The sequence below is a fragment of the Scyliorhinus torazame genome, chromosome 7 (genome assembly GCF_047496885.1).
Source record: "Scyliorhinus torazame isolate Kashiwa2021f chromosome 7, sScyTor2.1, whole genome shotgun sequence".
NCBI lineage: Eukaryota > Metazoa > Chordata > Chondrichthyes > Carcharhiniformes > Scyliorhinidae > Scyliorhinus > Scyliorhinus torazame.
In genome coordinates this window covers 11,795,317-11,819,259 of record NC_092713.1, presented here as the reverse complement: position 1 = coordinate 11,819,259, position 23,943 = coordinate 11,795,317, and the positions used below count along the sequence as shown (strand labels likewise).

Genomic DNA, 23,943 nt, shown 5'->3' with positions numbered 1-23,943 from the left:
GGGGGGGGTCCTGGCAGGAGGGCTTGCCTAAATCGTGCATGTAATGGAGGGTTCCTGACTTTCCTGGGTGGGAGCCTAATCATGTGACCGGCGAGGGGTGTGGAAAGTCAGGAAACGCATCAAAAGGGGCTGGTTTAGCACACTGGGCTAAATAGCTGGCTTTTAAAGCAGACCAAGGCAGGCCAGCAGCACGGTTCAATTCCCGTACCAGCCTCCCCGAACAGGTGCCGGAATGTGGCGACGAGGGGCTTTTCACAGTAACTTCATTGAAGCCTACTTGTGACAATAAACAATTTTAATTTTTCATTCATTTCATTTCTTGCTGCTAATGCGGGCTCAAAATTCCACCCGAGGTCTCACCAAGGCCCTGTGTAACTGCAGCAAAACATCCCTACTTTATTATGCCACTCCCCTTGCAATAAACATTCCCTTTGCCTTCATAATCACTTGCTGTACCCGAGATGTGTGATTGATGTACCTGGATCCTGCTACAACAGAGTTCGGCAATCTCTCTCTCATTGCCTATTCTTCCTTCCAAAGTGGAAACTCGCAGTAAACTACCAACAGCAACCTTTCGCCACGGAGCGTCACTCGACTGATACCTGGGCAGGGCTGGGCTAGGGTGTCTGACCAAGGAAAGTAGACAGGTTAGGCTCATGTCCACTGGAGTTTGGGAAGTTGAGAGGTGATCTTATTGAACACAAGATCCCGGCAGGGCGAGAGGAAAGGGTGTTTCCCTTTGTGGGGGCAACGAGAACCGAGGGAGGGGGGGGGGGGGGGGGCACAGTTAAGAAAATAAGCGGTTGCCGATTTAAGGTGGATAGGAGAAGAAATGTTTACTCGGAGGGCTGGATCTTTGGAATTCTATACCCCAGCCAGCAGTGGAGGCAGAATCAGCAAATATTTTTAAGGCAGAGATAGATTAGATGAGATGACAAGGTCAAATTTGGCTGTCCTCCTTCACGGCTGGGATTTTCCGGCGCAAAGGAAAGTGAAATGGAATTTTGGTTGGAATGCCATATTTGTCCGTTCTTGCTCGCGATGGGTCCCGCTACGGACAAGACCGGAGCATTCCACTGTGGACTGGAGTCCACAATCAGCTCAGCCATGATCTTACGGAGTGGCTCGAGGGGTCGAATGGTCTTCGCCTGCCCCGAGAAAACAGTGCAGGAGGCCATTCGGCCCATCGAGTCTGCACCGATCCACTTAAGCCCTCACTTCCCCCCTATCCCCGAAACCCAATAACCCCTCCTCACCTTTTTGGTCACTAAGGGCAATTGATCTTGGCCAATCCACCTAACCTGCACGTCTTTGGACTGTGGGAGGAAACCGGAGCACCCGGAGGAAACCCACGCGCACACGGGGAGAATGTGCAGACTCCGCACAGACAGTGACCCAGCGCACAGACAGTGACCCAGCGCACAGACAGTGACCCAGCGCACAGACAGTGACCCAGCGCACAGACAGTGACCCAGCGCACAGACAGTGACCCAGCGCACAGACAGTGACCCAGCGCACAGACAGTGACCCAGCGCACAGACAGTGACCCAGCGCACAGACAGTGACCCAGCGCACAGACAGTGACCCAGCGCACAGACAGTGACCCAGCGCACAGACAGTGACCCAGCGCACAGACAGTGACCCAGCGCACAGACAGTGACCCAGCGCACAGACAGTGACCCAGCGCACAGACAGTGACCCAGCGCACAGACAGTGACCCAGCGCACAGACAGTGACCCAGCGCACAGACAGTGACCCAGCGCACAGACAGTGACCCAGCGCACAGACAGTGACCCAGCGCACAGACAGTGACCCAGCGCACAGACAGTGACCCAGCGCACAGACAGTGACCCAGCGCACAGACAGTGACCCAGCGCACAGACAGTGACCCAGCGCACAGACAGTGACCCAGCGCACAGACAGTGACCCAGCGCACAGACAGTGACCCAGCGCACAGACAGTGACCCAGCGCACAGACAGTGACCCAGCGCACAGACAGTGACCCAGCGCACAGACAGTGACCCAGCGCACAGACAGTGACCCAGCGCGGAATCGAACCTGGGACCCTGACGCTGTGAAACCACAGTGCTATCCACTTGTGCTGCCCATGTGTCATACTTCATAAGCTAATGTGTCATGGCTGATCTTCTACCTCAACTTTACCTTCCCGGCCCAAACACCTGATCCCTTGTGTCCATAATGCAAAATGTGGTCCCAATTATCAGGCATGTCAGTCTTCACCGGATGATACAATCACACCTACCTGTCTCAATCTTTGGGTCAATGTTAAAGGTTTCATTCCCAGGGTTGACACTCCCCCACTTATAAAAATACTGACACACAGTCAACGGTGTTAAGTCCATCCCCTTCCTCTCATAGGCGTGATTGCCAACAGAAATCTTACGCAGTTGCACATACTGGAAAGCAAAAGCAAAATTTAGAAATTATCGGCATTATACTGCAAGAGGATACATTCAAGCTAAATTCAAAACATCTCCAATGTCTTAATCATGTGACAATGGTTGGGGTAATAAGAGGAGGAGCCAATGCAGATTTTCTCCCGATTAAGAAATTAGCTCCAAATTAAGGATTCACAGCTGGAGTCCTGACCCCCAGGAGGTGTTGAGAGATGAGATTTTAGGGTCACGCGCTCAGAGGCGGAAATGTTAACTCTGGTGCTCAGACTGGGTAGTAACAGCAGCAGGACCACTTTAATTCCTCGGTTTTTTTTTTCTAATGGTGAGCAAGGTCTAATGGCCAGAACCTGGGAGGCAAATAAATAAGGTAGGCATAAGAAAATCCCCTCGAGTCGAAACAATTTTCTCCCAACACCTCCCACCCCCGGAGCCACAAGAGGTCCAAGGCATCAAAATGGCACCACATCAGGAAAATGTTGGGAAGCACTGCTCAAATTTCCTGAACTGAATGTATCCTCCACTATTCCGCTGAACATCAAAAACATCCTCTCTTTGACCAAGGGTATAACTTGCGCTGCAATGCTCAGAAAGCTTTTTTCAAAAGCAGTGTTTAGACTACACTTGGTGTATTCTGCAGAGTTCTCATCCCTATATCATTAAAAGAGATTGTTGGAGAAGGTGCAAAAAATTAAAAGAATGATATCAGATGGAGAGGATATTATTCTTCAAGGATGAACAGGCTGGAACGCTTCTGGAAAAGGAGGTTGAGGGGTGACCCGATAGAGGTACTGACATGGATGTCTTGCACTGAAAATTGTGTTGTGCATTTTGTCCACTTGAAGAAACCATACACATGTACCAGCAGAGGGAGTCTGCTAGGAAGAACCAATAAAAGATCAATTTTTAAAAGATCATGCAGTTCGAATAAATGTTTTTCACTTAATAGCTGTTTCTATCCCAAGAACTTTACTGGAGAGGCGTTCACTTGTAGTGAGCTCTCACCAACTGGCAGAAGCTGCCCTTTTAACCTGATCCTACTCTGTCGGCTCTTTTGACATCCCAGTAGGGGGTCTCAAGCGCCACTCCTTTTTTGTGGGAACATACTCCTCCTTGCACTGCTCAAGACAGCACAGCGGTTTCCAGTTCACTTACGCCAAATCATCTCAGTTTCGTAAATTAGTCTTTTCCCAATTTAGAGCTTTTAATCTTGGTCTCTCCTTGTATTTTCCCGTGTCCAAACTCTATGATCAATAGAAAAGTCTGGCACATTCAGGGTTAATGTGAGACTGTTTGAGTACATTACCGCCCACAATGATGTAAGAAGGCACATAAGCCAGACCTACATTTGTGTGTTTTTTGGCAAGGGAAATGTTAAGACCAAAGATGGCGATTGCTCCGTGCCTGTATCCTTGCTGTATATAGATTTAGATTTAATAAAGACTACTTTAACAGACAATGTTCTACAACCAACATTATCCCAATGACCAACCTTATCATTTTGACTTTTATCAAACTTTATTTCTTTTGGGGCCCTTTACACTAGTTTCTGGATTTAAAAAACAAACACATTCAGCTGTGGAGGCTAACAGCACTCACCGGTATATGCACACTATCATAGATCATAGAATTTACAGGAATTTACAGTGCAAAAGGAGGCCATTCGGCCCATCGGGTCAGCACCGGCTCTTGGAAAGAGCACCCTACCCAAGGTCAACACCTCCACCCTATCCCCATAACCCAGCAACCCTGCCCAACACCAAGGGCAATTTTGGACACCAAGGGCAATTTATCATGGCCAATCCACCTAACTAATCAGGCAGCAACTTTCAACGAGGACAAATGTGCGGCCGGGTGTGAACATCCTGGTTGCATCACTCCACCATTAGCTTTGAAAAATGCATTTGTATTGTAAAAAACATCAAGCCTGCCTCAGGAAGGATGGGGCTGGTCTATTTCAGTCCAAACGTTATTTAAAAGCGGCTGATAAATGTTCACTGCTGCTAAACACTAATGATTACAAGCGTGGCATGTCGTTCTGACAGCCTTTCATTGTTGTTGGAGATTTTAAAAAGTTTACCTTGATGTCATCCTCAACGCAACGGTCACAGATGAAACCATCCAGGACAGCATTGGTAGTAGTGACCAAGCAGTCCTTGTAGAGGTCAACTCCGCATCAACGATATCGGGTTGTGTGGCACTACCACTGCGCTAAATGGGATAGGCATCGAATAGTTCCAGCAATTCAAAACTGGGCATCCATGAGGCGCGGGGGGCCAACAGCAGCAGCAGAAACCACATCTGTAACCTCATAGCTCGGCATGACCCCAACCCTACCATTAAGCCAGGGGATCAAGGAGGGCATACCAGGTCCAACATCAGGCTTAACCAAAAATGAGGCATCAACCTGGTGAAGCTACAACACAGGACTACTTGTGTGGCAAACAGCAAGGTGAAGGACAAACTAAATAATACCACAACAAACGGATCATCTCCCAAGCCCTGCTGACCGGCCATATCCAGTCGTGAATTGTCCTAGACTATAAAACAAGAGGGTTCTGCAAATATCCCCCATCTCAAACGATGGGTGGGGAAGCCAAGCACATCAGTGCCAAAGGCAAGGCTGAAGCACTTGAACCGCCTTCAGCCAGAAGTACGGAGTGGATGATGCATCTCAGCCTCCTTCAGAGGTCCCCAGCATCACAGATGTCAGTCTTCAGCCAATACGATTCACTCCACGCGATAGCAACTGTATCTGGAGGATACTGGATACTGCAAAAGGCCCCAACAATATTCCGTCAATAGTACTGAAGACTTGTGCCCCAGAACTAGCTGTGCCCTGAGCCAAGCTGTCCCAGTACAGCAACACTGGCACGTGCCCGGCAATTTGGGAAAATTGCCTAGGTATGTCCTGTCCACAAAAGCAGGATAAATCCGGGGCGGCACAGTGGCGCAGTGGGTTAGCCATACTGCCTCACGGCACCGAGGTCCCAGGTTCGATCCCGACTCTGGGTCACTGTCCGTGTGGAGTTTGTACATTCTCCCAGTGTCTGCATGGGTTTTGCCCCCACAACCCAGAGATGTGCAGGGTAGGTGGATTGGCCACGCTAAATTGCCCCTTAATTGGAAAAAATGAATTGGGTACTCTAAATTTATTTTTAAATAAGCAGGCTGTGGTGAACGTATTGTATTAACCATTCACCATGTATTACACTATCATGCTGTTGCCCATGTGGGCTCCACCTATGGGCCATTGTACGATATTACATAGAATGTATCATGTTGGTGCCCTGTGGGCTCTGCCCCTGGCTCCGCCCCTTGAGGGGAGGTATAAAGAGCAGTAGCCCTGTAGGCTCTCACTAGCAGAGCAGTCGCAGGCAGGCACTGTTCTAGTCGATTAAAGCCACAGTTTACATCCACTCTGTGTCGCGTGAATTGATGGTCACATCAAAGGACAAATCCAACCCTGCCAATTATTGCCCCACGATCATCAGTGAAGTAATGGAAGGGATTGTTTACAGTGCTATCAAGTGGCGCTTACTCAATAACAACCTGCTCACGGATGCTCAGTTTGGGTTCCATCAGGGCCATTCAACTCCTGACCACATTACAGCCGCAGTGCAAACGGACTCAAGAATGACTGCCCCGGGTATCAAAGGAAGCATTTGATTGAGGAGCCCCATCAAAACTGTTCAATGGGAATCAGGGGGAAAACTCTCCGCTGGTAGAGCCATACCTGGCACAAAGGAAGATGGTTGCGGTTGTTGGAGGTCAATCATCTCAGCTGCAGGACATCACTGCAGGAGTTCAGTGTGGTGTCCTCGGCCCAACCATCTTCAGCTACTTCATCAATGACCTTCCGTCCAGCACAAGGTCAGACGTGGGGATGTTCGCAAGAGTCCAACCATCTCCCCCCTCACGCTCAATGGCATTACCATCGCTGAATCCCCCACAATTAACATCCGGGATGATGGGGGGTGGGGGGTTTAATCCCTTGTCCTTAAACTATGACCCCTAGTTCTGGACTCCCCCACCATCGGGAACATTGTTGGTATTTTTCATCTCTCTTTACTCAGTAAGATAACCCAAACTATCTGACCTTTTCTATCCTACCAGTTCAGTGAACCATATCCAAAATATGGTTACCCTCAGTATGGTCTCTACCTGATCTAGCATGTTCAATCTATGGGAGTTACACGTGATAGCTTCAGCTGCATCATCTTCTGCTTCATGTGTCCCAGATTATGCTGTTCATACATACATAGAAAATAGAAGCAAGGAGGCCGCCATTCGGCCCATCGAGCCTGCTTCGCCTTTTATCATCACGGCTGGTCATCAAATTCACCACTCTTGATACCGCCTTCTCCCCACATTTTGGCCTCAACTACTTTCTGTGGTAGTGAATTCCACAAATTCACCACTCTCTGGGTGAAGAAATTTCTCCTCATCTCAGTCCTAAAAGGTTTACCCCTTGTCCTCAAACCGTGACCCCTCGTTCTGGACTCCCTCACCGTCAGGAACATTCTTTCTGAATCTACCCCGTCCAATGCTGTTAGAATGTTTAAGTTAGAATATCCCCTCTCACTCTAAGCTCCAATGAATATAATCCTAACCGATATATTTTGCTGAATTTATTGGTAAAGGACTAACTCATCTTTAATGGCTATGAGACTTTGGCCTATTTTGAACTCTTTCCTTCTTGTATTATCAAGCAACATTGCCTCAATATGCTCCATTTTGTCTGATTTCCGTCAACACTGCCTCCTGTAGTACATGTTGTAGCCACCTAAAATGGCTGATTCCCTATTAATTTGGCCGAAGCCCGATTTAAAATGGCTAACCGAAAAGGCTGATGGGAAAAGCAGCCAACAGGACACAAACGGACAGCTGCAGACAGAATAGCGCATTCGGCTCTGGGGAAGTCAGCCCAGATCGATACTCAAGACTATTAGCAGCACAGCAACCCAGACATCTGCAGTTTAATCGGCTATCCCCGGGAACAGTTGCGACATATTAGCAATTGAATGCCGGGCCAGACCTGTCGGCGCCTGCAGTGGCCGAGACCAAGACAGGTGAACGATCAAGGAATCGCCCCGTTATTGGACATATCGAACCCAGTGATTGGGAACAAGTCCAATCACTTGGGACTCAGGGTCAAGGGCCGCCCCGAGAGGCGGGAAGCCCCTGGGCCCTATAAAGTGAGGGGCCAAGTTCAGATCTCTCGCTCTCACCCCCTTCTTCACCTGCTCGCAGCCTTCGCAAGAACCTTCAGCAAAGAACCGCAAGTCTGACTCCAGCGATCGCTACCCGATAAGGACTCCTAGCCATCGACCCGTAACAGCTTTTTTGAATCCCGCAGGCCAGATCCGATTCGATAAGCCATTTGTTTCCCTGACCTGGTGGGCCCTTCCTAAAGTTAAGTATTGGCCAGTAGTGGTAGGTTTCGATATAGATAGTAGGATTATTGTGTAAGCATTAATTGTTGCATATAAGTGACCGTTGATTTCAATCTTACTAAGCGGTGTGCTGACTTATTAATCATAACTTGAGCTTGAACCACGTGGCGGTATCAGAAAGATACCTGGCGACTCGTGAGCAAAGGTGACATAATCAGAGCTAATAAACTAAGGCTAAAAAGAGCAACAATGTACATCTCTAAGTTCACCCAGGTCTGACTAAGCTCTCTCAGCACTGCCTGCCATGGAATCTTGTATCACTAACTGATCTTAGAATTCCCAATATCTTTTGGAACAAAGCTCTTCTGGAAGGGAATACCTTTGAATTGTAAGAGGACAGGCACAACATAACGCTCCACGGCAATAGATCATTCTTACAGTGCAGAAGGAGGCCATTTGGCCCATCGAGTCTGCACCGACCCTCTGAAAGAGCACCCCACCCAGGCCAGTCCCTCGGCTATTTCTGTGACCCCACATAACCTGCCATTCCCTGGACACTAAGGGCAATTTAGCACGGCCAATACACCTAACCCTGCACATCTTTGGACTATGGAAGGAAACCGGAGCACCCGGAGGAAGCTCATGTAGTTACCCAAGTTTGGAACCAAAACCAGGTCCCTGGCCCTGTGAGGCAGTGCTAACCAACAATAGGGCGGCCGGATTGGGGTGGAATAGGGTCATCAGAAAAGATGCGGGGGCGAGTATGTTGCACAGAATCTCCTGTCATGCGATTCTGGAAGCTATGAGGACCTACCCGGTCCTCTTGGCATTTTGGACCCTTGCCTTTGCTGATCCTCCGGGTTGTCTGTAAGCTAGTCCTCCGCGTCCTCCTGGGTGCCACAGTGGTTAGCACTGCTGCCTCACAGGGCCAGGGACCCGGTTTCGATTCCAGCCTTGGGTGACTGCGTGGAGTTTGCACGTTCTCCCATGTCTGCGTGGGTTTCCTCCGGGTTTCTCCCATAGTCCAAAGATGTGTAGGTTAGGTGAATACGCTATGCTAAATTGGCCCTTACATGTCCAACTGTTAGGTGGGGTTACGGGTTTGCAGAGGAGTGGGCTTTCAGAGGGTCAGGGCAGACTCGATGTGCTGCATGGCCTCCTTCTCCACTAGTGATTCTATGGATTCTATGGTCCTCCTCCTCAGGTGAAGCTGCATGTCCCTCCTTCCCTCTGCCCCAGGATGTAGGTCATGCACGCTTCCAGGAAAACATGCGCACACATATCATTCGGAGGTGGTGTTCACACACGATTTGAACATTCAGGGAGTGGAACCCCTCATTGTCGCTTCGTCCAGACTACAGCCTGCATCGGCCTGGACGCACACCGTGGCTATCGGCTACAACTATCAGGATGACAATCATCTCAGCTGGATCAATCCCAAAATTTAGCTTTTATCTGGAAGGATGCGGAGGCAAGAGACTGACAGTCAGTCAGGTCGTCCATCCCGGGATCCTCAATCTCCCCAACCCTCCTCACAGCCCCTTGTCCACCTGATCCTGGCAGCTGACCACCCACTGTGCCCAACACCCTCGACAACCATGCAAGTTGCCTGACCCGCGACCCTCAGCCCTGCCCCAGACTTGGGAGTGTGATGCAGCGGAGAGTGGTGGCCCAGGGCTTGGAGTTGCCCGACTGGCTGGACTGCGAGGGGACACAGGATCTAACAGAGTCGGGAGATACCCAGCCTTGGATAACCAGGCATCTTATTGCTGTCATGCAACCACACTATGAACCTCCTGAGCTGCCAGTTATTGCTGTCATGCAACCACACTATGAACCTCCTGAGCTGCCAGTGCTCACACTACACCTTTTAAGTCTGACAGGGCGGGGGGGGGGGGGGGGGGTGTTCCGTGTTGCAACCCTCCCCGCTTTCAACAATGACAGTCCTGTCTTCTCTCGGGAGGACCGTCCAGCGAGCCACTTTGTGCTGGCAACCTTCGCTCTGCACACCCACTACCAGTCAGAGACCCCAGGCCACTGCCAGCAACATCCAGGAGGCCGCGTTCAGCTCTTTTCTGCTCATCCAGATAGCAACCCTTCGATGGCGAGGGGGCCCTCAAGAGTTGAACGTCTGCTCTTTGATGTATGAACGTTACCAGCTGTCTCTGCAGTGCTGATGTCTGTAGTTCAGTTATCAAATGCTGCAGGACATCCAGTCGAGAGCAATTTCTCCCAGACAGGGCACCTGATCTTTTAAAAGGAGATACTAGAGTTCAGGGACCGTCAAGTGCTATCACCACTAACGAGGCTAATCCCTCCTTTCAGATAGCCTTCAAATGTCAAGCTGGAAGCTTGTCTCCGTCAATGGGTGTGAAATGGAATGTAAACAACCAAGTATATAAAAATGTCGAGAAGACGACTTCAATGTTCATTGAAAACATAGAACCCATTGTGATTTGAGCTGAAATGGAGTTAAGCAGTAGGCTGCAGCAAGGCTCTGTCCTGGGGGTTTTGGAGGACAGAAAGACTCCTTAAAGAAATATTCATTTACGGGATGTGGGCGTCGCTGGTTAGAGCAGCATTTATTGCCCATCCCTAGTTGCCCTTCTGAAGGTGGTGGTGAGCTTCCTTCTTGAACCGCTGCAGTCCTTGAGGTATAGGACACACACAGTGCTGTTAGGAGGGACTTCTGGAATGTTGCCCAGCGACAGTGAAGGAACGGCGATATATTTCCAAGTCACGATGGTAAGTGACTTGGAGGGGAACCTCCAGGTGGTGGGGTTCCCAGGTATCTGCTGCTCGTCTTGCTAGATGGTAGTGGTCATTGGTTTGGAAGGTGTAGTCCAAGGAACCTTGGTGAGTTACTGCAGAGAATCTTGTAGATGGTGCACACGGCTGCCACTGTTCGTCGGTGGTGGATGGTTTGAATGTTTGTGGAAGGGGGAGCAATCAAGCGGGGCTGCTTTGTCCTGGATGGTGTCGAGCTTCTTTAGTGTTGTTGGAGCTGCGCTCATCCAGGCAAGTGGAGAGTGTTCCATCACACTCCTTGACTTGTGCCTTGTAGATGGTGGACAGGATTTAGGGGTTCAGGAAGTGAGTTACTCGCTGTAGGATTCCTAGCCTTTGACTGGCCCTGGTAGCCACAGTATAATGTTTCAGTTTCTGATCAATGGTAACCCCAGGATGTTGACAGTGGGGGATTCAGTGATGGTAATGCCACTGAATGACAAAGAGCAATGGATGGATCCTCTCTTGGAAGAGCCTGACACTCGTGTGCTGCGAATGTAACTTGCTACTTAAGCCTGGATATAGCTGAAGATGGTTGGCCGAGGACACTACCCCTAGGAACTCCTGCAGTGATGTCCTGGAGCTGAGATGCTTGACCTCCAACCATTATCCTTTGTGCCGGGTATGACTCCAACCAGCAGAGTTTCCCCCCGGATGCCCATTGACTATAGTTTAGCTCGGGCTCCTTGATGCTACACTCAGTCACTCACTTCTGGCTGCAGCTGTGGGCTGCCCCACAATGGGTGCACACAAGAATAACGATATCTTCAATACTTCACATACACAAATTCCAACCCCCCCCCCACCCCTCCCAGCCTAGCAGGGATCTCCGACCTGGTCCCCTACGGACAACTTGTAGGACCCGACCCTCACTCCACCCAACAACACCTGGGCAACACAGTGCACAGTGGTTAGCACTGTTGCTTCACAGTGCAAGGGTCGATTCCCGGCTTGGGTCACTGTCTGCGCAGAGTCTGCACCTTCTCCCCGTGTGCGCTCTGGTTTTCTCCCACAGTTCAAAGTTGTGCAGGTTAGGTGGATTGGCCATGATAAATTGCCCTTAAGTGTCCAAAAAGGTTGAGTGGGGTTACTGAGTTACACTTCCTAGCTACAGGTTGTGCTCACAGCTGCTGCTGCCTTCCTGTTCTGTAGCCGGAAAGGAGGACAATTTAAATATTACCCACAAAATATGGCGCGCCCTCCATAAATCACTTTATCCATTTAAAAGCCACTTGCACCGGTCACGGAAGTTTACAGCTGTTAATAGATGCTCGGCATGCGATGCTAATTTACAAAACAGGAGGTGCACATTTTAGCGAAGTCCAACCCGGAGACACTGAAAAAAGGAGAGAGTTTCTCCATAGCAGCTACTGTTACAAGACACTATCAGAGTCCAAATTTCCACTCATCCATTATAGATCAGGAAAACGCCACCAAACGCATTATCAAACCTGGATGCATTGCACCAGTAAATTGGAAATAAGCTCTCAAGGAAGGGAAAGGTTAAAACAGCCTAGTTTAGAAGTTGAATTGAAAGGTTTTTGCAATTATTTTCCCCAAACATCTGTAAGAAACATAACATAGATTTTACATGTACTAACAATGACATGTAGACAAAAAAAAAATTAGTATTTTATCTACAATTCCTAACATGAGCAGAAGACGTTCCGAGGAATTGCAAGTCAAGTGGAGTATTGTCATGGCTATATTCAAGGGAGCTGTTAAATCGCACACGGCAGGCTCCAAGGGGTTAACCGAGCTGATATGTGTTAGTGGAGGGTTAAATGTTGCTCTGGACACCATCTCCCAGAGAAGGCAACGTGCCTTTTAAAAGACAGCACCTCGGACACTGCAGCACTCTCTCAAGAACGTGTACCCCAGCCTCTGGAGAGTAGAGTGTTACCGATTACCTTAGCTTTCAGAGAAAGCTACAATACTCTACCCTGCCTCTCGAAACCTTGCTTCAAATTAACCCACTTGCGTGATTCTTATTTGGTAACTTGCTTTTTCAAAAAAGGATTTCTTAAAATAACATCTCAAGGAAATAATCCGCTGGAAGAAAAAAAAACGAGTCACGTGCGTGATGTATATTTCAAAATACGCAGTGACTGACAGACTAAAGATCGAACTCGGTGTAGCAGGACGGTTAGCGAGGGAACGTGAGATTAATGATTCACTTACCTGACTAATTATAAAATTGAGATACTCATAGACTTCACTTTGTGTATAGATTGCAAAATCATTATCGGCATTATCAGTTGTATCCACATAGTTTTTAATAAAGAGATGTTTAAAAGCTATCGTGTTCTCCTCCTTAAAAAGCACAACCATCTGATTGCTCAGCCCAAACAGAACTAACTGAAAAGAAACAGAAAAACAATTGCATTACAATGAAGTGACTGACAGATGAAGGAAAGTTATCATTTATTTTCAAGGAAACATTTCTCTATATTCCACTGCAATGTGTACAGTTATGGACTGATTTTTAGCGATGTTATTGAGTAATAAGACACTAAGGCCAGGATTTCTGGTGGAATTGTGGCAGGCAGGCTTTCTGCCTGACCCAGTGCCAGCTTAGTCAAACGTCATCCCTGGCCTTATCTATTGGTCAGTTTGCACTTTTGTGGAGGGGGGGGGGGGTTGTTTGTCTGTGCAATTCTCTTCCCCAATTATCCAGTGAAGGGAGGAGCTGGGTCATTGAAATCATTCAAGGCTGAGTTAGATGGATCTTTGACAGGCAATGGATTCGCGGACGACGGGGAAATGAAATGAAATGAAAATCGCTTATTGTCACGAGTAGGCTTCAATGAAGTTACTGTGAAAAGCCCCTAGTTGCCACATTCCGGCGCCTGTTCGGGGAGGCTGTTACGGGAATTGAACCGTGCTGCTGGTCTGCCTTGGTCGGCTTTCAAAGCCAGCGATTTAGCCCTGTGCTAAACAGCCCCATCCTTCTAAACTCCAATGAGTACAATGGAGTTGGAGACCATAACCAGATCGGTCATATGACTATGAGACACAGGAGCAGAATTAGGCCACTCGACCCATCGAGTCTGCTCCGTCATTCAATCCTGGCTGATATTTTTCTCATCCCCATTCTCCTGCCTTCTCCCCATAACCCCCGATCCCCTTCTCAAATCAAGAACCTATCCATCTCTGTCTTAAAGATACTCAGTGGGCAGCATGTGGCGTAGTGGTTAGCACTGCAGCTTACGGCACCCAGAACCCGAGTTTGAATCCCGGCCCTGGGTCACTGTCCGTGTGGAGTTTGCACATTCTCCCCATGTCTGTGTGGGTTTCACCCCCACAACCCAAAGATGTGTAGGTTAGGTGAATTGGCCACGCTAAATTGCCCCTTAATTGGAAAACAAATAATTGGGTACTCTAAATTTATTTTTAAAACTTTTTTAATTTAAAAGACACTCAGTGATTTGGCCTCCACAGCCTTCTGCGGTAAAGTGTTCCACAGATTCACCACCCTCTGGCTGAAGAAATTCCTCCTCATCTCTGTTTTAAAGGATCGTCCCTTTAGTCGCAGATTGTGCCCTCTGGTTCTAGTTTTTCCTACAAGTAGAAATATCATAGAATTTACAGTGCAGAAGGAGGCCATTCGACCCATCAAGTCTGCACCGGCTCTTGGAAAGAGCACCCTACCGAAGGTCAACACCTCCACCCGATCTCCATAACCCAGTAACCCCACCCAACACCAAGGGCAATTTTGGACACTAAGGGCAATTTATCACGGCCAATCCACCTAACCTGCACATCTTTGGACTGTGGGAGGAAACCAGAGCACCCGGAGGAAACCCACGCAGACACGGGGAGGACGTGCAGACTCCGCACAGACAGTGACCCAAGCCGGAATCGAACCTGGGACCCTGGAGCTGTGAAGCAATTGTGCTAACCACTGTGCTACCGTGCTGCCCTCTCCACGTCACTCTATTCAGGCCTCGCAGTATCCTGTAAGTTTCAATAAGATCCCCCCTCATCCTTCTAAACTCCAACGAGTACAGACCCAGAGTCCTCAACCGTTCCTCATACGACAAGCTCTTCATTCCAGGGATCATTCTTGTATGATCTTATCGAATGGTGGAGCAGCCTCACGGGGTCCTGCTCCTAAGTCTTAATGACACTGGACATTATTGTAGACTGGTATTCCATAAATACCACGGACGTTGATGCAAAAATGGGACTTTTTTTTTTAAAAAAGTGAAAATTCCTCAATTTACGAACAGGCAATGATCCACAGAACAGATCCCTGTCCAATGCGGGAAACCTAACATGACTTGGCAGGTTGGTGTTGGGGGGGGGGGGGGGGGGGGGAAATAAGATAGTATATTAATTATCTCATTGCGTTCAAGTGGCACGAATTAGATGAGGATTCGGGCGTGTTTGCTTGCTGTGCATCTCCCAAGTTATAAAACTTGGGGAGTTTTCACAGTAACTTCATTGAAGTCTACTTGTGACAATAAACGATTATTATTACTATTATTAAAACGTTTGTGTTTCCCATTGCCACATAGTGCAGAACGTTGGCTTACAAAGACAGCAGACAGGAAAAAAAGTTTGTTTGAACTTCGATGTTTCCAAGGGCTGTTCGGGGTGAAAATACGAACATAGATAAGAATTAGAATTGGGAGCAGTCGGCCACTCAGCCCATACAACAAGATTGTGGTCTTACATCCACTCTCTTGCCTACCTCCTATACCCTTATTTGTCGAGATCTATTTACCGTGGCCCTGCCTCCACCATTCTCCGGGGAAGGGGAGCTCCAAAGGCTCAGGACCCGCCATAAAAACAATTTTCATCGCCGTCTTAAATAGGCGGCCTCTTTTTCTGAAACTGTATGCCCCATTTCAAGCCCCTCCCACAAGGGGAGGCCTCCCTTTCAGCATCCACCCCGTCAGTAAATGAGTGGGTTTTACAACAGGTGGGAGTTGAAAACACAAGATCGATTGTTGTCAGTGGTGGACAGACAGAAAGTTGAAATACTTTGGGCATCTGGCTAGAAGTAACAGTATAAAAAGGATGGAAAACAGGGTAGACAGGTAGGAGACCAGATGGAGAGATAGTATCATTGAACTGAAGGACTGGGGTTTCACAAGGGCACAGTGACACATGACCGATGCAGCCCGAGGAAGAGAGAATGCATGTTGCCATAGCAATACTGCCCCAGTTATCTGTGCAACCCCATCCTTCACTGCTCGGCTATTAAACATTTTTGCAAAAATTCATTCCTGAGATATGAGCATTGCTGCCAAAGCCAGGATTTATTAACCGTCTCTCCCACCATCATCTTCAAGGGTGATAAGGCATGGGCCTAGCCAGCAACACCTGTGATATACTGTGAACTAATACACTTTCAAACAATTGTCCACAAGAAGGTGGTAGTGGTGGTGGTGATGGTAAGTGGGCTGCCTTCATGAACTGCTGCAGTCCGTGCTGAGTTTATGTTCCAAGGGCAGCACGGTAGCATATTGGCTAGCACAGTTGCTTCACAGCTCCAGGGTCCCAGGTTCGATTCCCGGCTTGGGCCACTGTCTGTGCGGAGTCTGCACGTTCTCCCCGTGTCTGCGTGGGTTTCCTCCGGGTGCTCCGGTTTCCTCCCCCAGTCCAAAGATGTGCAGGTTAGGTGGATTGGCCATGATAAATTGCCCTTAGTGTTGAGTGGGGTTACTGGGTTATGGGGATAGGGTGGTGTTGTGGGCTTGGGGAGGGTGCTCTTTCCAAGCGCCAGTGCAGGCTCGATGGGCTGAATAGCCTCCTTCTGCACTGTAAATTCTATGATCTACGATAACTGGACGGGAAGGTCCCAGGATGGAAACCTGGCTGAAAAAAAAACATTTTTAAAAATAAAAACTGAAGGAATTGAGACCACTAATTATTTTCTACAAGATTTCTCATGTTTACCAATACAAATATAAATACCTTAAAGCTACCTTTGTTTTCAAAAGTGTGGTGCAGGTACACTCTTAGGGAAGTTTTAGGATTTTGATCCGGTACACAGTGAAAAGCACAGTAATATGCAGAGGGTTCCCGTGATGTGCGGTTCTGGACAGTGTCAAGCATCGGGTTTTGAAAATGAAATGGAAATGAAATGAAATGAAAATCGCTTATTGTCACAAGTAGGCTTGAAATGAAGTTAGTGAAAAGCCCCTAGTCCGGCGCCTGTTCGGGGAGGCTGGTATGGGATTTGTTGGGAGCCACACACATGCAGCAAATGGAAAGTGTTCCATCACATTCCTGACTGTGCCTTGTTGGTGGACAGGCTTTGCAGAGTCATTAACCTCAGAATCCCCAGTCTCAGATCCATTCTTGTAGCCACTGCAAGTATTTCTATGGATAGACCAGTTCAGTTTCTGGTCACAGGTAACTCCCAGCTTGTTCTGGGGGTGTGGGGGTGTGTGTTTGGGGGGGGGGGGGGGTCAGCAATGTGAAATGTGAAACCATTGAACATAATGTGGGAGGGGTGGGGGCAGAGAAAATGGTTAGATTTTGTCACAACGGTCACAGTCTGACACTTGTGTGGTGGAAATGTTACATTCCTCGTCTCAGCTGAAGCCATTTCAAATGGAAATTCAACGCCCAGAAGCTTTTCTTTAACAAAACTCATTCAGACCCAGGAAACGTTGATCCAGTTTGGTACGTTATAGGTGGTTATTTGTAGGCATAAATCACATTCTTAAAAACAAAGGACCTTACCTGGAGAGTAACCATCGCTAATTTTAGGATCTGCACTCCCAGTTTCCATGGTTTGCGACCACGAGCTTGGAATTTTTCACACGGATTCATGAAGAAGAACTTGAGCTTTCTTCGGAGTTGATCAGCAACTGTTGGGTCATGTACAAAACCACCATTCCTCATAAGTGACCGAACATCTCCTGGCGCTCCACAACTGCTATTGATGATCAGCTCTGGACTCTCCATATCTGGATATGAAGAAACATAATGGCTCTTCACCATCCCCCTTTTTGCCACAAGTTATAAACAGAGAAAATGCTGGAAAAAACACAGAAAATACTGGAAAAAAGCCACAGAAAATGCTGGGGAAAAAAAAAAAACACAGCAGGCCTGACAGCTTGTGAGGAGGCAGACGTTTCGACTCCAATGTGGGCAGCACGGTAGCATAGTGGGTAGCACTATGGCTTCACAACACCAGGGTCCCAGGTCGATACCCCTTGGGTCACGAAGAATCTGCACGTTCTCCCAGTTTCTGCGTGGGTTTCCTCCGGGTGCTCCGGTTTCCTCCCACAGTCCAAAGATGTGCAGGTTAGGTGGATTGGCCATGCCTAAATTGCCCTTAGGTTAGATGCGGTTACTGGGTTACGGGGACAGAGTGGAGGTATGGGTTTAAGTAGGGTGCTCTTTCCAAGAGCCGGTGCAGACTCGATGGGCTGAATGGCCTCCTTCTACACTGTAAATTCTATGACCCTTCTTTGGAACGGTCATTTAAGCATTCCTTCCTCCAGCCCATTACAAACCTTATTTTCTCTCCTTGCCCCTGCCTCTTCACCTCTCCAAGTCATCCCAGCTCTGATGAAAGTTCATTAAATCGGAAACGTTAACAGTTTCACTTCCCACAACTGGCACAGTGTTTAGCACTGGGGTCTCACAGCGCCAGGGACCTGGGTTGGATTCCAACCTTGGGTGACCGTCTGTGGAGTTTGCACATTCTCCCCGGTTGCTCCGGTTTCCTCCCATAGTCCAAAGATGTGCCGGTTAGGTGAATTGGCCATGATAAATTGTCCCTCAAGTGTCGAAAAGCTAAATGGGGTTACGGGAAATATTTTGTTTATTAAAAGGGTCAACGGTAACAAAGATTTGAAAATCAACTACGTAACATTCCACATATCACACTGACCATTAAACAATAAGGAAATAGGGCGGCACGGTGGCGCAGTGGGTTAGCCCCATTGCCTCACGGCGTCAAGGTGCCAGGTTCGATCCTGGCTCTGGGTCACTGTCCGTGTGGAGTTTGCACATTCTCCCAGTGTTTGCGTGGGATTCGCCCCCACAACCCAAAGATGTGCAGGGTAGGTGCATTGGCCACGCTAAATTGCCCCTTAATTGGAAAAAATGAATTGGAAAAAATGAATTGGGCACTCTTAAATTTATTTTTTGAAATGTCACCGTTCCATATTGGTATCAATACAAAGCTATAATCAGCTTATTTTCACACAAAAAAAAACAGCTGAGGAATGGATCTGGGTAAGGTGCTCTTTAGAGGGCCGGTACAGACTCGATAGGCCGAATGGCCTGCTTCTGCGCTGTAGGGATTCTGTGGTTCTATAACTGCTACTTGAGCTGCTGGGTTATGTGAGCGTTTTCTGTTTTTATTTTAGATTTCCAGCATCTGCAGTGTTTTGCTTTCGTTAAAATAACATCTCAGTTGTGTCATGATGTCCATATTAACATACCATGGTGCAATCACACACACACACACTGATGGACAGATCAACAGACCAATCAACACACACGCAACATCACAGCCAATCACCAGTGAGAGCACACGCACTATAAAATAGGGAACACCACAGTTCCCGCTCATTCCAGCAGGAGACAGCTCAGGGCACAGAGCTCACAGCGCGCCACTCAGGCATACACCATGTGCTGAGTGCCTCTCTAAGATAGTGCTAGGGCTGGGTCCACAGGTTCGCTGGTGAAGTACGAACCACAGCCAAAAGTTATTGTTATTACACAGAATAATAAAACAGAGTTGTACCATCTACAACCGTGTTGGTAGCATTGGATCTGTGTCATCATTGGATACAGGAATAGTGCCAGAGGACTGGAGGATAGCAAATGTGGTCCCTTTGTTCAAAAAGGGGAGCAGAGACAACCCCGGCAACTATAGACCGGTGAGCCTCACGTCTGTAGTGGGTAAAATCTTGGAGGGGATTATAAGAGACAAGATTTATAATCATCTAGATAGGAATAATATGATCAGGGATAGTCAGCATGGCTTTGTGAAGGGTAGGTCATGCCTCACAAACCTTATCGAGTTCTTTGAGAAGGTGACTGAACAGGTAGACGAGGGTAGAGCAGTTGATGTGGTGTATATGGATTTCAGCAAAGCGTTTGATAAGGTTCCCCACGCTAGGCTATTGCAGAAAATACGGAGGCTGGGGATTGAGGGTGATTTAGAGATGTGGATCAGAAATTGGCTAGCTGAAAGAAGACAGAGGGTGGTGGTTGATGGGAAATGTTCAGAATGGAGTACAGTCACAAGTGGAGTACCACAAGGATCTGTTCTGGGGCCGTTGCTGTTTGTCATTTTTATCAATGACCTAGAGGAAGGCGCAGAAGGGTGGGTGAGTAAATTTGCAGACGATACTAAAGTCGGTGGTGTTGTCGATAGTGTGGAAGGATGTAGCAGGTTACAGAGGGATATAGATAAGCTGCAGTGCTGGGCTGAGAGGTGGCAAATGGAGTTTAATGTAGAGAAGTGTGAGGTGATTCACTTTGGAAGGAATAACAGGAATGTGGAATATTTGGCTAATGGAAAAGTTCTTGAAAGTGTGGATGAGCAGAGGGATCTAGGTGTCCATGTACATAGATCCCTGAAAGTTGCCACCCAGGTTGATAGGGTGGTGAAGAAGGCCTATGGAGTGTTGGCCTTTATTGGTAGAGGGATTGAGTTCCGGAGTCAGGAGGTCATGTTGCAGCTGTACAGAACTCTGGTACGGCCGCATTTGGAGTATTGCGTACAGTTCTGGTCACCGCATTATAGGAAGGACGTGGAGGCTTTGGAACGGGTGCAGAGGAGATTTACCAGGACGTTGCCTGGTATGGAGGGAAAATTTTATGAGGAAAGGCTGATGGACTTGAGGTTGTTTTCGTTAGAGAGAAGAAGGTTAAGAGGAGACTTAATAGAGGCATACAAAATGATCAGAGGGTTAGATAGGGTGGACAGTGAGAGCCTTCTCCCGCGGATGGAAATGGCTAGCACGAGGGGACATAGCCTTAAACTGAGGGGTAATAGATATCGGACAGAGGTCAGGGGTAGGTTCTTTACGCAAAGAGTAGTGAGGCCGTGGAATGCCCTACCTGCTACAGTAGTGAACTCGCCAACATGGAGGGCATTTAAAAGTTTATTGGATAAACATATGGATGATAATGGTATAGTGTAGGTTAGATGGCTTTTGTTTCGGTGCAACATCGTGGGCCGAAGGGCCTGTACTGCGCTGTATTGTTCTATGTTCTGTGTTCTAACACCACCACCTACAAACTCCAAGCCACACACCATATTGACTTGAAACTTTCCTTCACCGTCGCTGGGTCAGAAATCCTGGAACTCCCTCCCCAACAACACATGAATGGTAGTGGTTCCTGGCAGCAGCTCACCACCACCCTCGAGGCCTGCTAGTGATCCCATGAATGAATGACAAATAAAAGAAAGAAATGTAGAGAAAGGCAGGTATATGAAGATAAACCGGTCAGCTGCAATCTCACTGAATTTGACGGAACAGGATCAAGGGGGCTGACTGGGCCATTCCCAACTTCTGCTTCACTTTGAGTAACCAGTGGGAGAGGTTGGCCGAATCAATACCCAAGGCAGAACGTTTCTGGTCAGAGTCGCACAAGTTAGCTATAATCTTCCCAACTTGCAACTGAAGAATGTTCAATATCGTTCACCACTTGGCACCAGACAATCAGCTGTCATGGATTCCAAGGTGCTCAGGACAAGAGAAAAGAAAACATAGAAAATGTACGGGCAGGGGAAGCCATTCAGCCCTTCGAGCCTGATCCTCCATTAATTATGATCATGGCTGATCACCCAACTCAATAGCCGAATCCCACTCTCCCCCATATCCTTTGATCCCCTTCTCTCGAAGTGCTATATCTAACTGCTTCTTGAAACCATACAATGTTTTGGACTCAACTACTTCCTGTAACGAATTCCACAGGCTCTCCACTCTCTGGGTGAAGACATTTCTTACTCTGACTCTGTCTGGGTGGCACGTTAGCACAGTGGTTAGCACTGTTGCATGACAGCGGCAGGGACCCGGGCTCGATTCCTGGCTTGGGTCACTGTCTGTGTGGAGCCTGCACGTTCTCCCAGTGTCTGCGTGGGTTTCCTCCGGGTGCTCCGGTATCCTTCCACAAGTCCCGAAGACATGCTCATTAGGTGAATTGGACATTCTGAATTCTCCCTCCGTGTACCCGAACAGGCACCGGAATGTGGCGACAAGGGGATTTTCACAGTAACTTCATTACAGGGTTAATGTAAGCCTACTTGTGACACGAATAAAGATTCTTAGTATCATCTATGACCCTCATAATTTTATACATCTCAGTCTCCTCTGCTCCAAGGAAAACAATCACAGTCTATCCAATCTCTGTTCAAAACTAACACTCTCCAGCCCAGGCAACATCCTGGTGAATCTCCTCTGCACCCTGTCCAGTGCTATCACACCCCTCCTATAATGTGGATTCCAGAACTGCACACAATACTCTAGCTGTGGCCCAACCAATGTTTTATACAGTGCCAGCATAACCACACAGTGAGGCACAGAGCTCAGTCACATCAGAGGCCGTGCACAGGTCAAAGGAAAGATTTGCAGGTGGTCTGTTCTCCTTAAGGCAACAAATCAAAAACCAGCCATTTCCTATTTGTCAACCGAGTGACTCTGATGGGAATGCACATATGGACATTGCAGGAGAGCTCAGTCCTGCTTCCACTCGCTGTCAAGACTAACAGATGAATTATTGTCACATGGGCTGAGGCACCATTGGCACCAACAATTCGTTGTTGGGCCAATCAACTAAACAGAAGAACAAAGGTATAAATAAAGGGGCCTCTCCTAAAAGGTGCGCAAGCCCAAAGAGAAACGGAAACTTTAACAACATTAAATCAAAATGTGGAAACTGGGGGGGGGGGGGTCGATAAAAGCGGTCCAACCCCTGCGGTGGTGCCCACCGAGCACCGAAGGCCTCGAGTGTGCCCGTGGACACCGCATGCTCCCTCTTCGGGGACACCTGACCTCCAATGAAGCCGCGGACGAGGGGCAAGCAATCGGGTCGGATAACCCCCTCGGTCGCCCGCTGCCTGGGCCCCAAGCTTCGTCAGGCCCAGGAGCAGGGTTCTGCCACCAAATGAACCATGGAAACAAATCGACACTTTTGGGAAGAAGCTTAATGGAAAGACAAATTCCAACAAACTATAATGACCAATTAAATAAAAGGCAGTTATGTATTGCCGATCCCCAGGATCATTTACACCACCAACTTCAAGTCAAAAGCTTATTTTGGTCATAAGTAAAAGGCCAAAAATAAGAATGTCACCCAAGAGTACCAAACATAACTAAATATTTCACCTTCCAGAGCTGCGCACATTTGAAAACTGGAATTCACTTCCGACTTCCTAAAGGTTTGAGCAAGCATGCAAATGCCAAAACATGCATCACGTAGAGGCACATGATAGGAGTGAGCTTACATTCAAATTTAAGGTCCTTGCCTCTGTTTTGTGAACAGAAAAAATTATAAGACTCCAGGAAACTGGTTTCAAGGACAGAGTTACAAGAAAATCGACCTAGTTGACCAAAACGAGCAGGTTTTTTTTAAACAAAACGAGAATTAATTCAAACATCAGATCAGTAATGTTGGTCGAAATATACTGTAACTGTCCCATTACAATGACACATCCTGTCTTCCGGGGGAGCAGGGAGGTTATATTTAAGTCAGGGTAAAATAATGTATTCAACCTTATTTCTGGATCAATTATTTCCTGGTAGGCAAAGTAGTCACGGTGAGTTATGAACAACTGACCTTGTGCTCTGTCAGGGGTTGGTGGACAGACAGACAAACATTGCATTTCACACACCGCGGTATCGCTTATTGAGGTTTCCATCTCATTGATATTGACACCGATACAAAACTACCCCATTGAATTTTATAGCTGGCTTCCATACTTTAGAGATTTTTGCAGTGACAACATCGCCTTGCGATTAAGGAGGGACCTTTCCTTGCAGCTAATTGCCCGCAGAATAAGGACTCACCTTCTGTGCAGCGGCGAGGTGTTAATTGCACACAAGTGGGACCCTACTTGATTCAGCGCTGCATCTTCTGTTTTGAGCTCAGGGTGAGCTCTCCGGACCAGCCGCAATTAATTCGGCAGACGTCATCGTGTCTGACCGCCAATCAAGAACCGCCGGCCCGGGGGGGGGGGTGCTGATGGATTGAATTACCCTCCCAATCCAAAAAGTGGAAGATTTAAATTGCTGGAGAATGCACATTAGCAGCCAGAGCAAGCATTCTGGAACAATTCGCATCGACTCTTATTCACTTGCATAAGTCTTTTGGGTCAGTATGTGTTGAGTTGAGACTCGTAGCCCACTGGAGAGTGCTGC

At 47.9% G+C, this 23,943-nt stretch overlaps 1 protein-coding gene across 2 annotated transcripts in view; it reads right to left on the bottom strand.

Moving 5' to 3' along the window:
* mcoln3b (mucolipin TRP cation channel 3b) overlaps positions 1-23,686 on the bottom strand; it is a 71,403-nt gene extending 47,717 nt beyond the window's left edge. For both annotated transcript variants that reach the window (XM_072510315.1, XM_072510316.1), the window contains exons 1-4: positions 23,593-23,686; positions 17,297-17,523; positions 12,779-12,955; positions 2,264-2,417 (exon numbers count right to left, since the gene is read on the bottom strand). In XM_072510315.1, the coding sequence (XP_072366416.1) occupies positions 2,264-2,417; positions 12,779-12,955; positions 17,297-17,521 (556 nt within the window). In that variant the 5' untranslated portion in view covers positions 17,522-17,523; positions 23,593-23,686. The remainder of the gene's footprint in view (positions 1-2,263; positions 2,418-12,778; positions 12,956-17,296; positions 17,524-23,592) is intronic.
* Between the last annotated feature and the right edge of the window lie 257 nt (positions 23,687-23,943).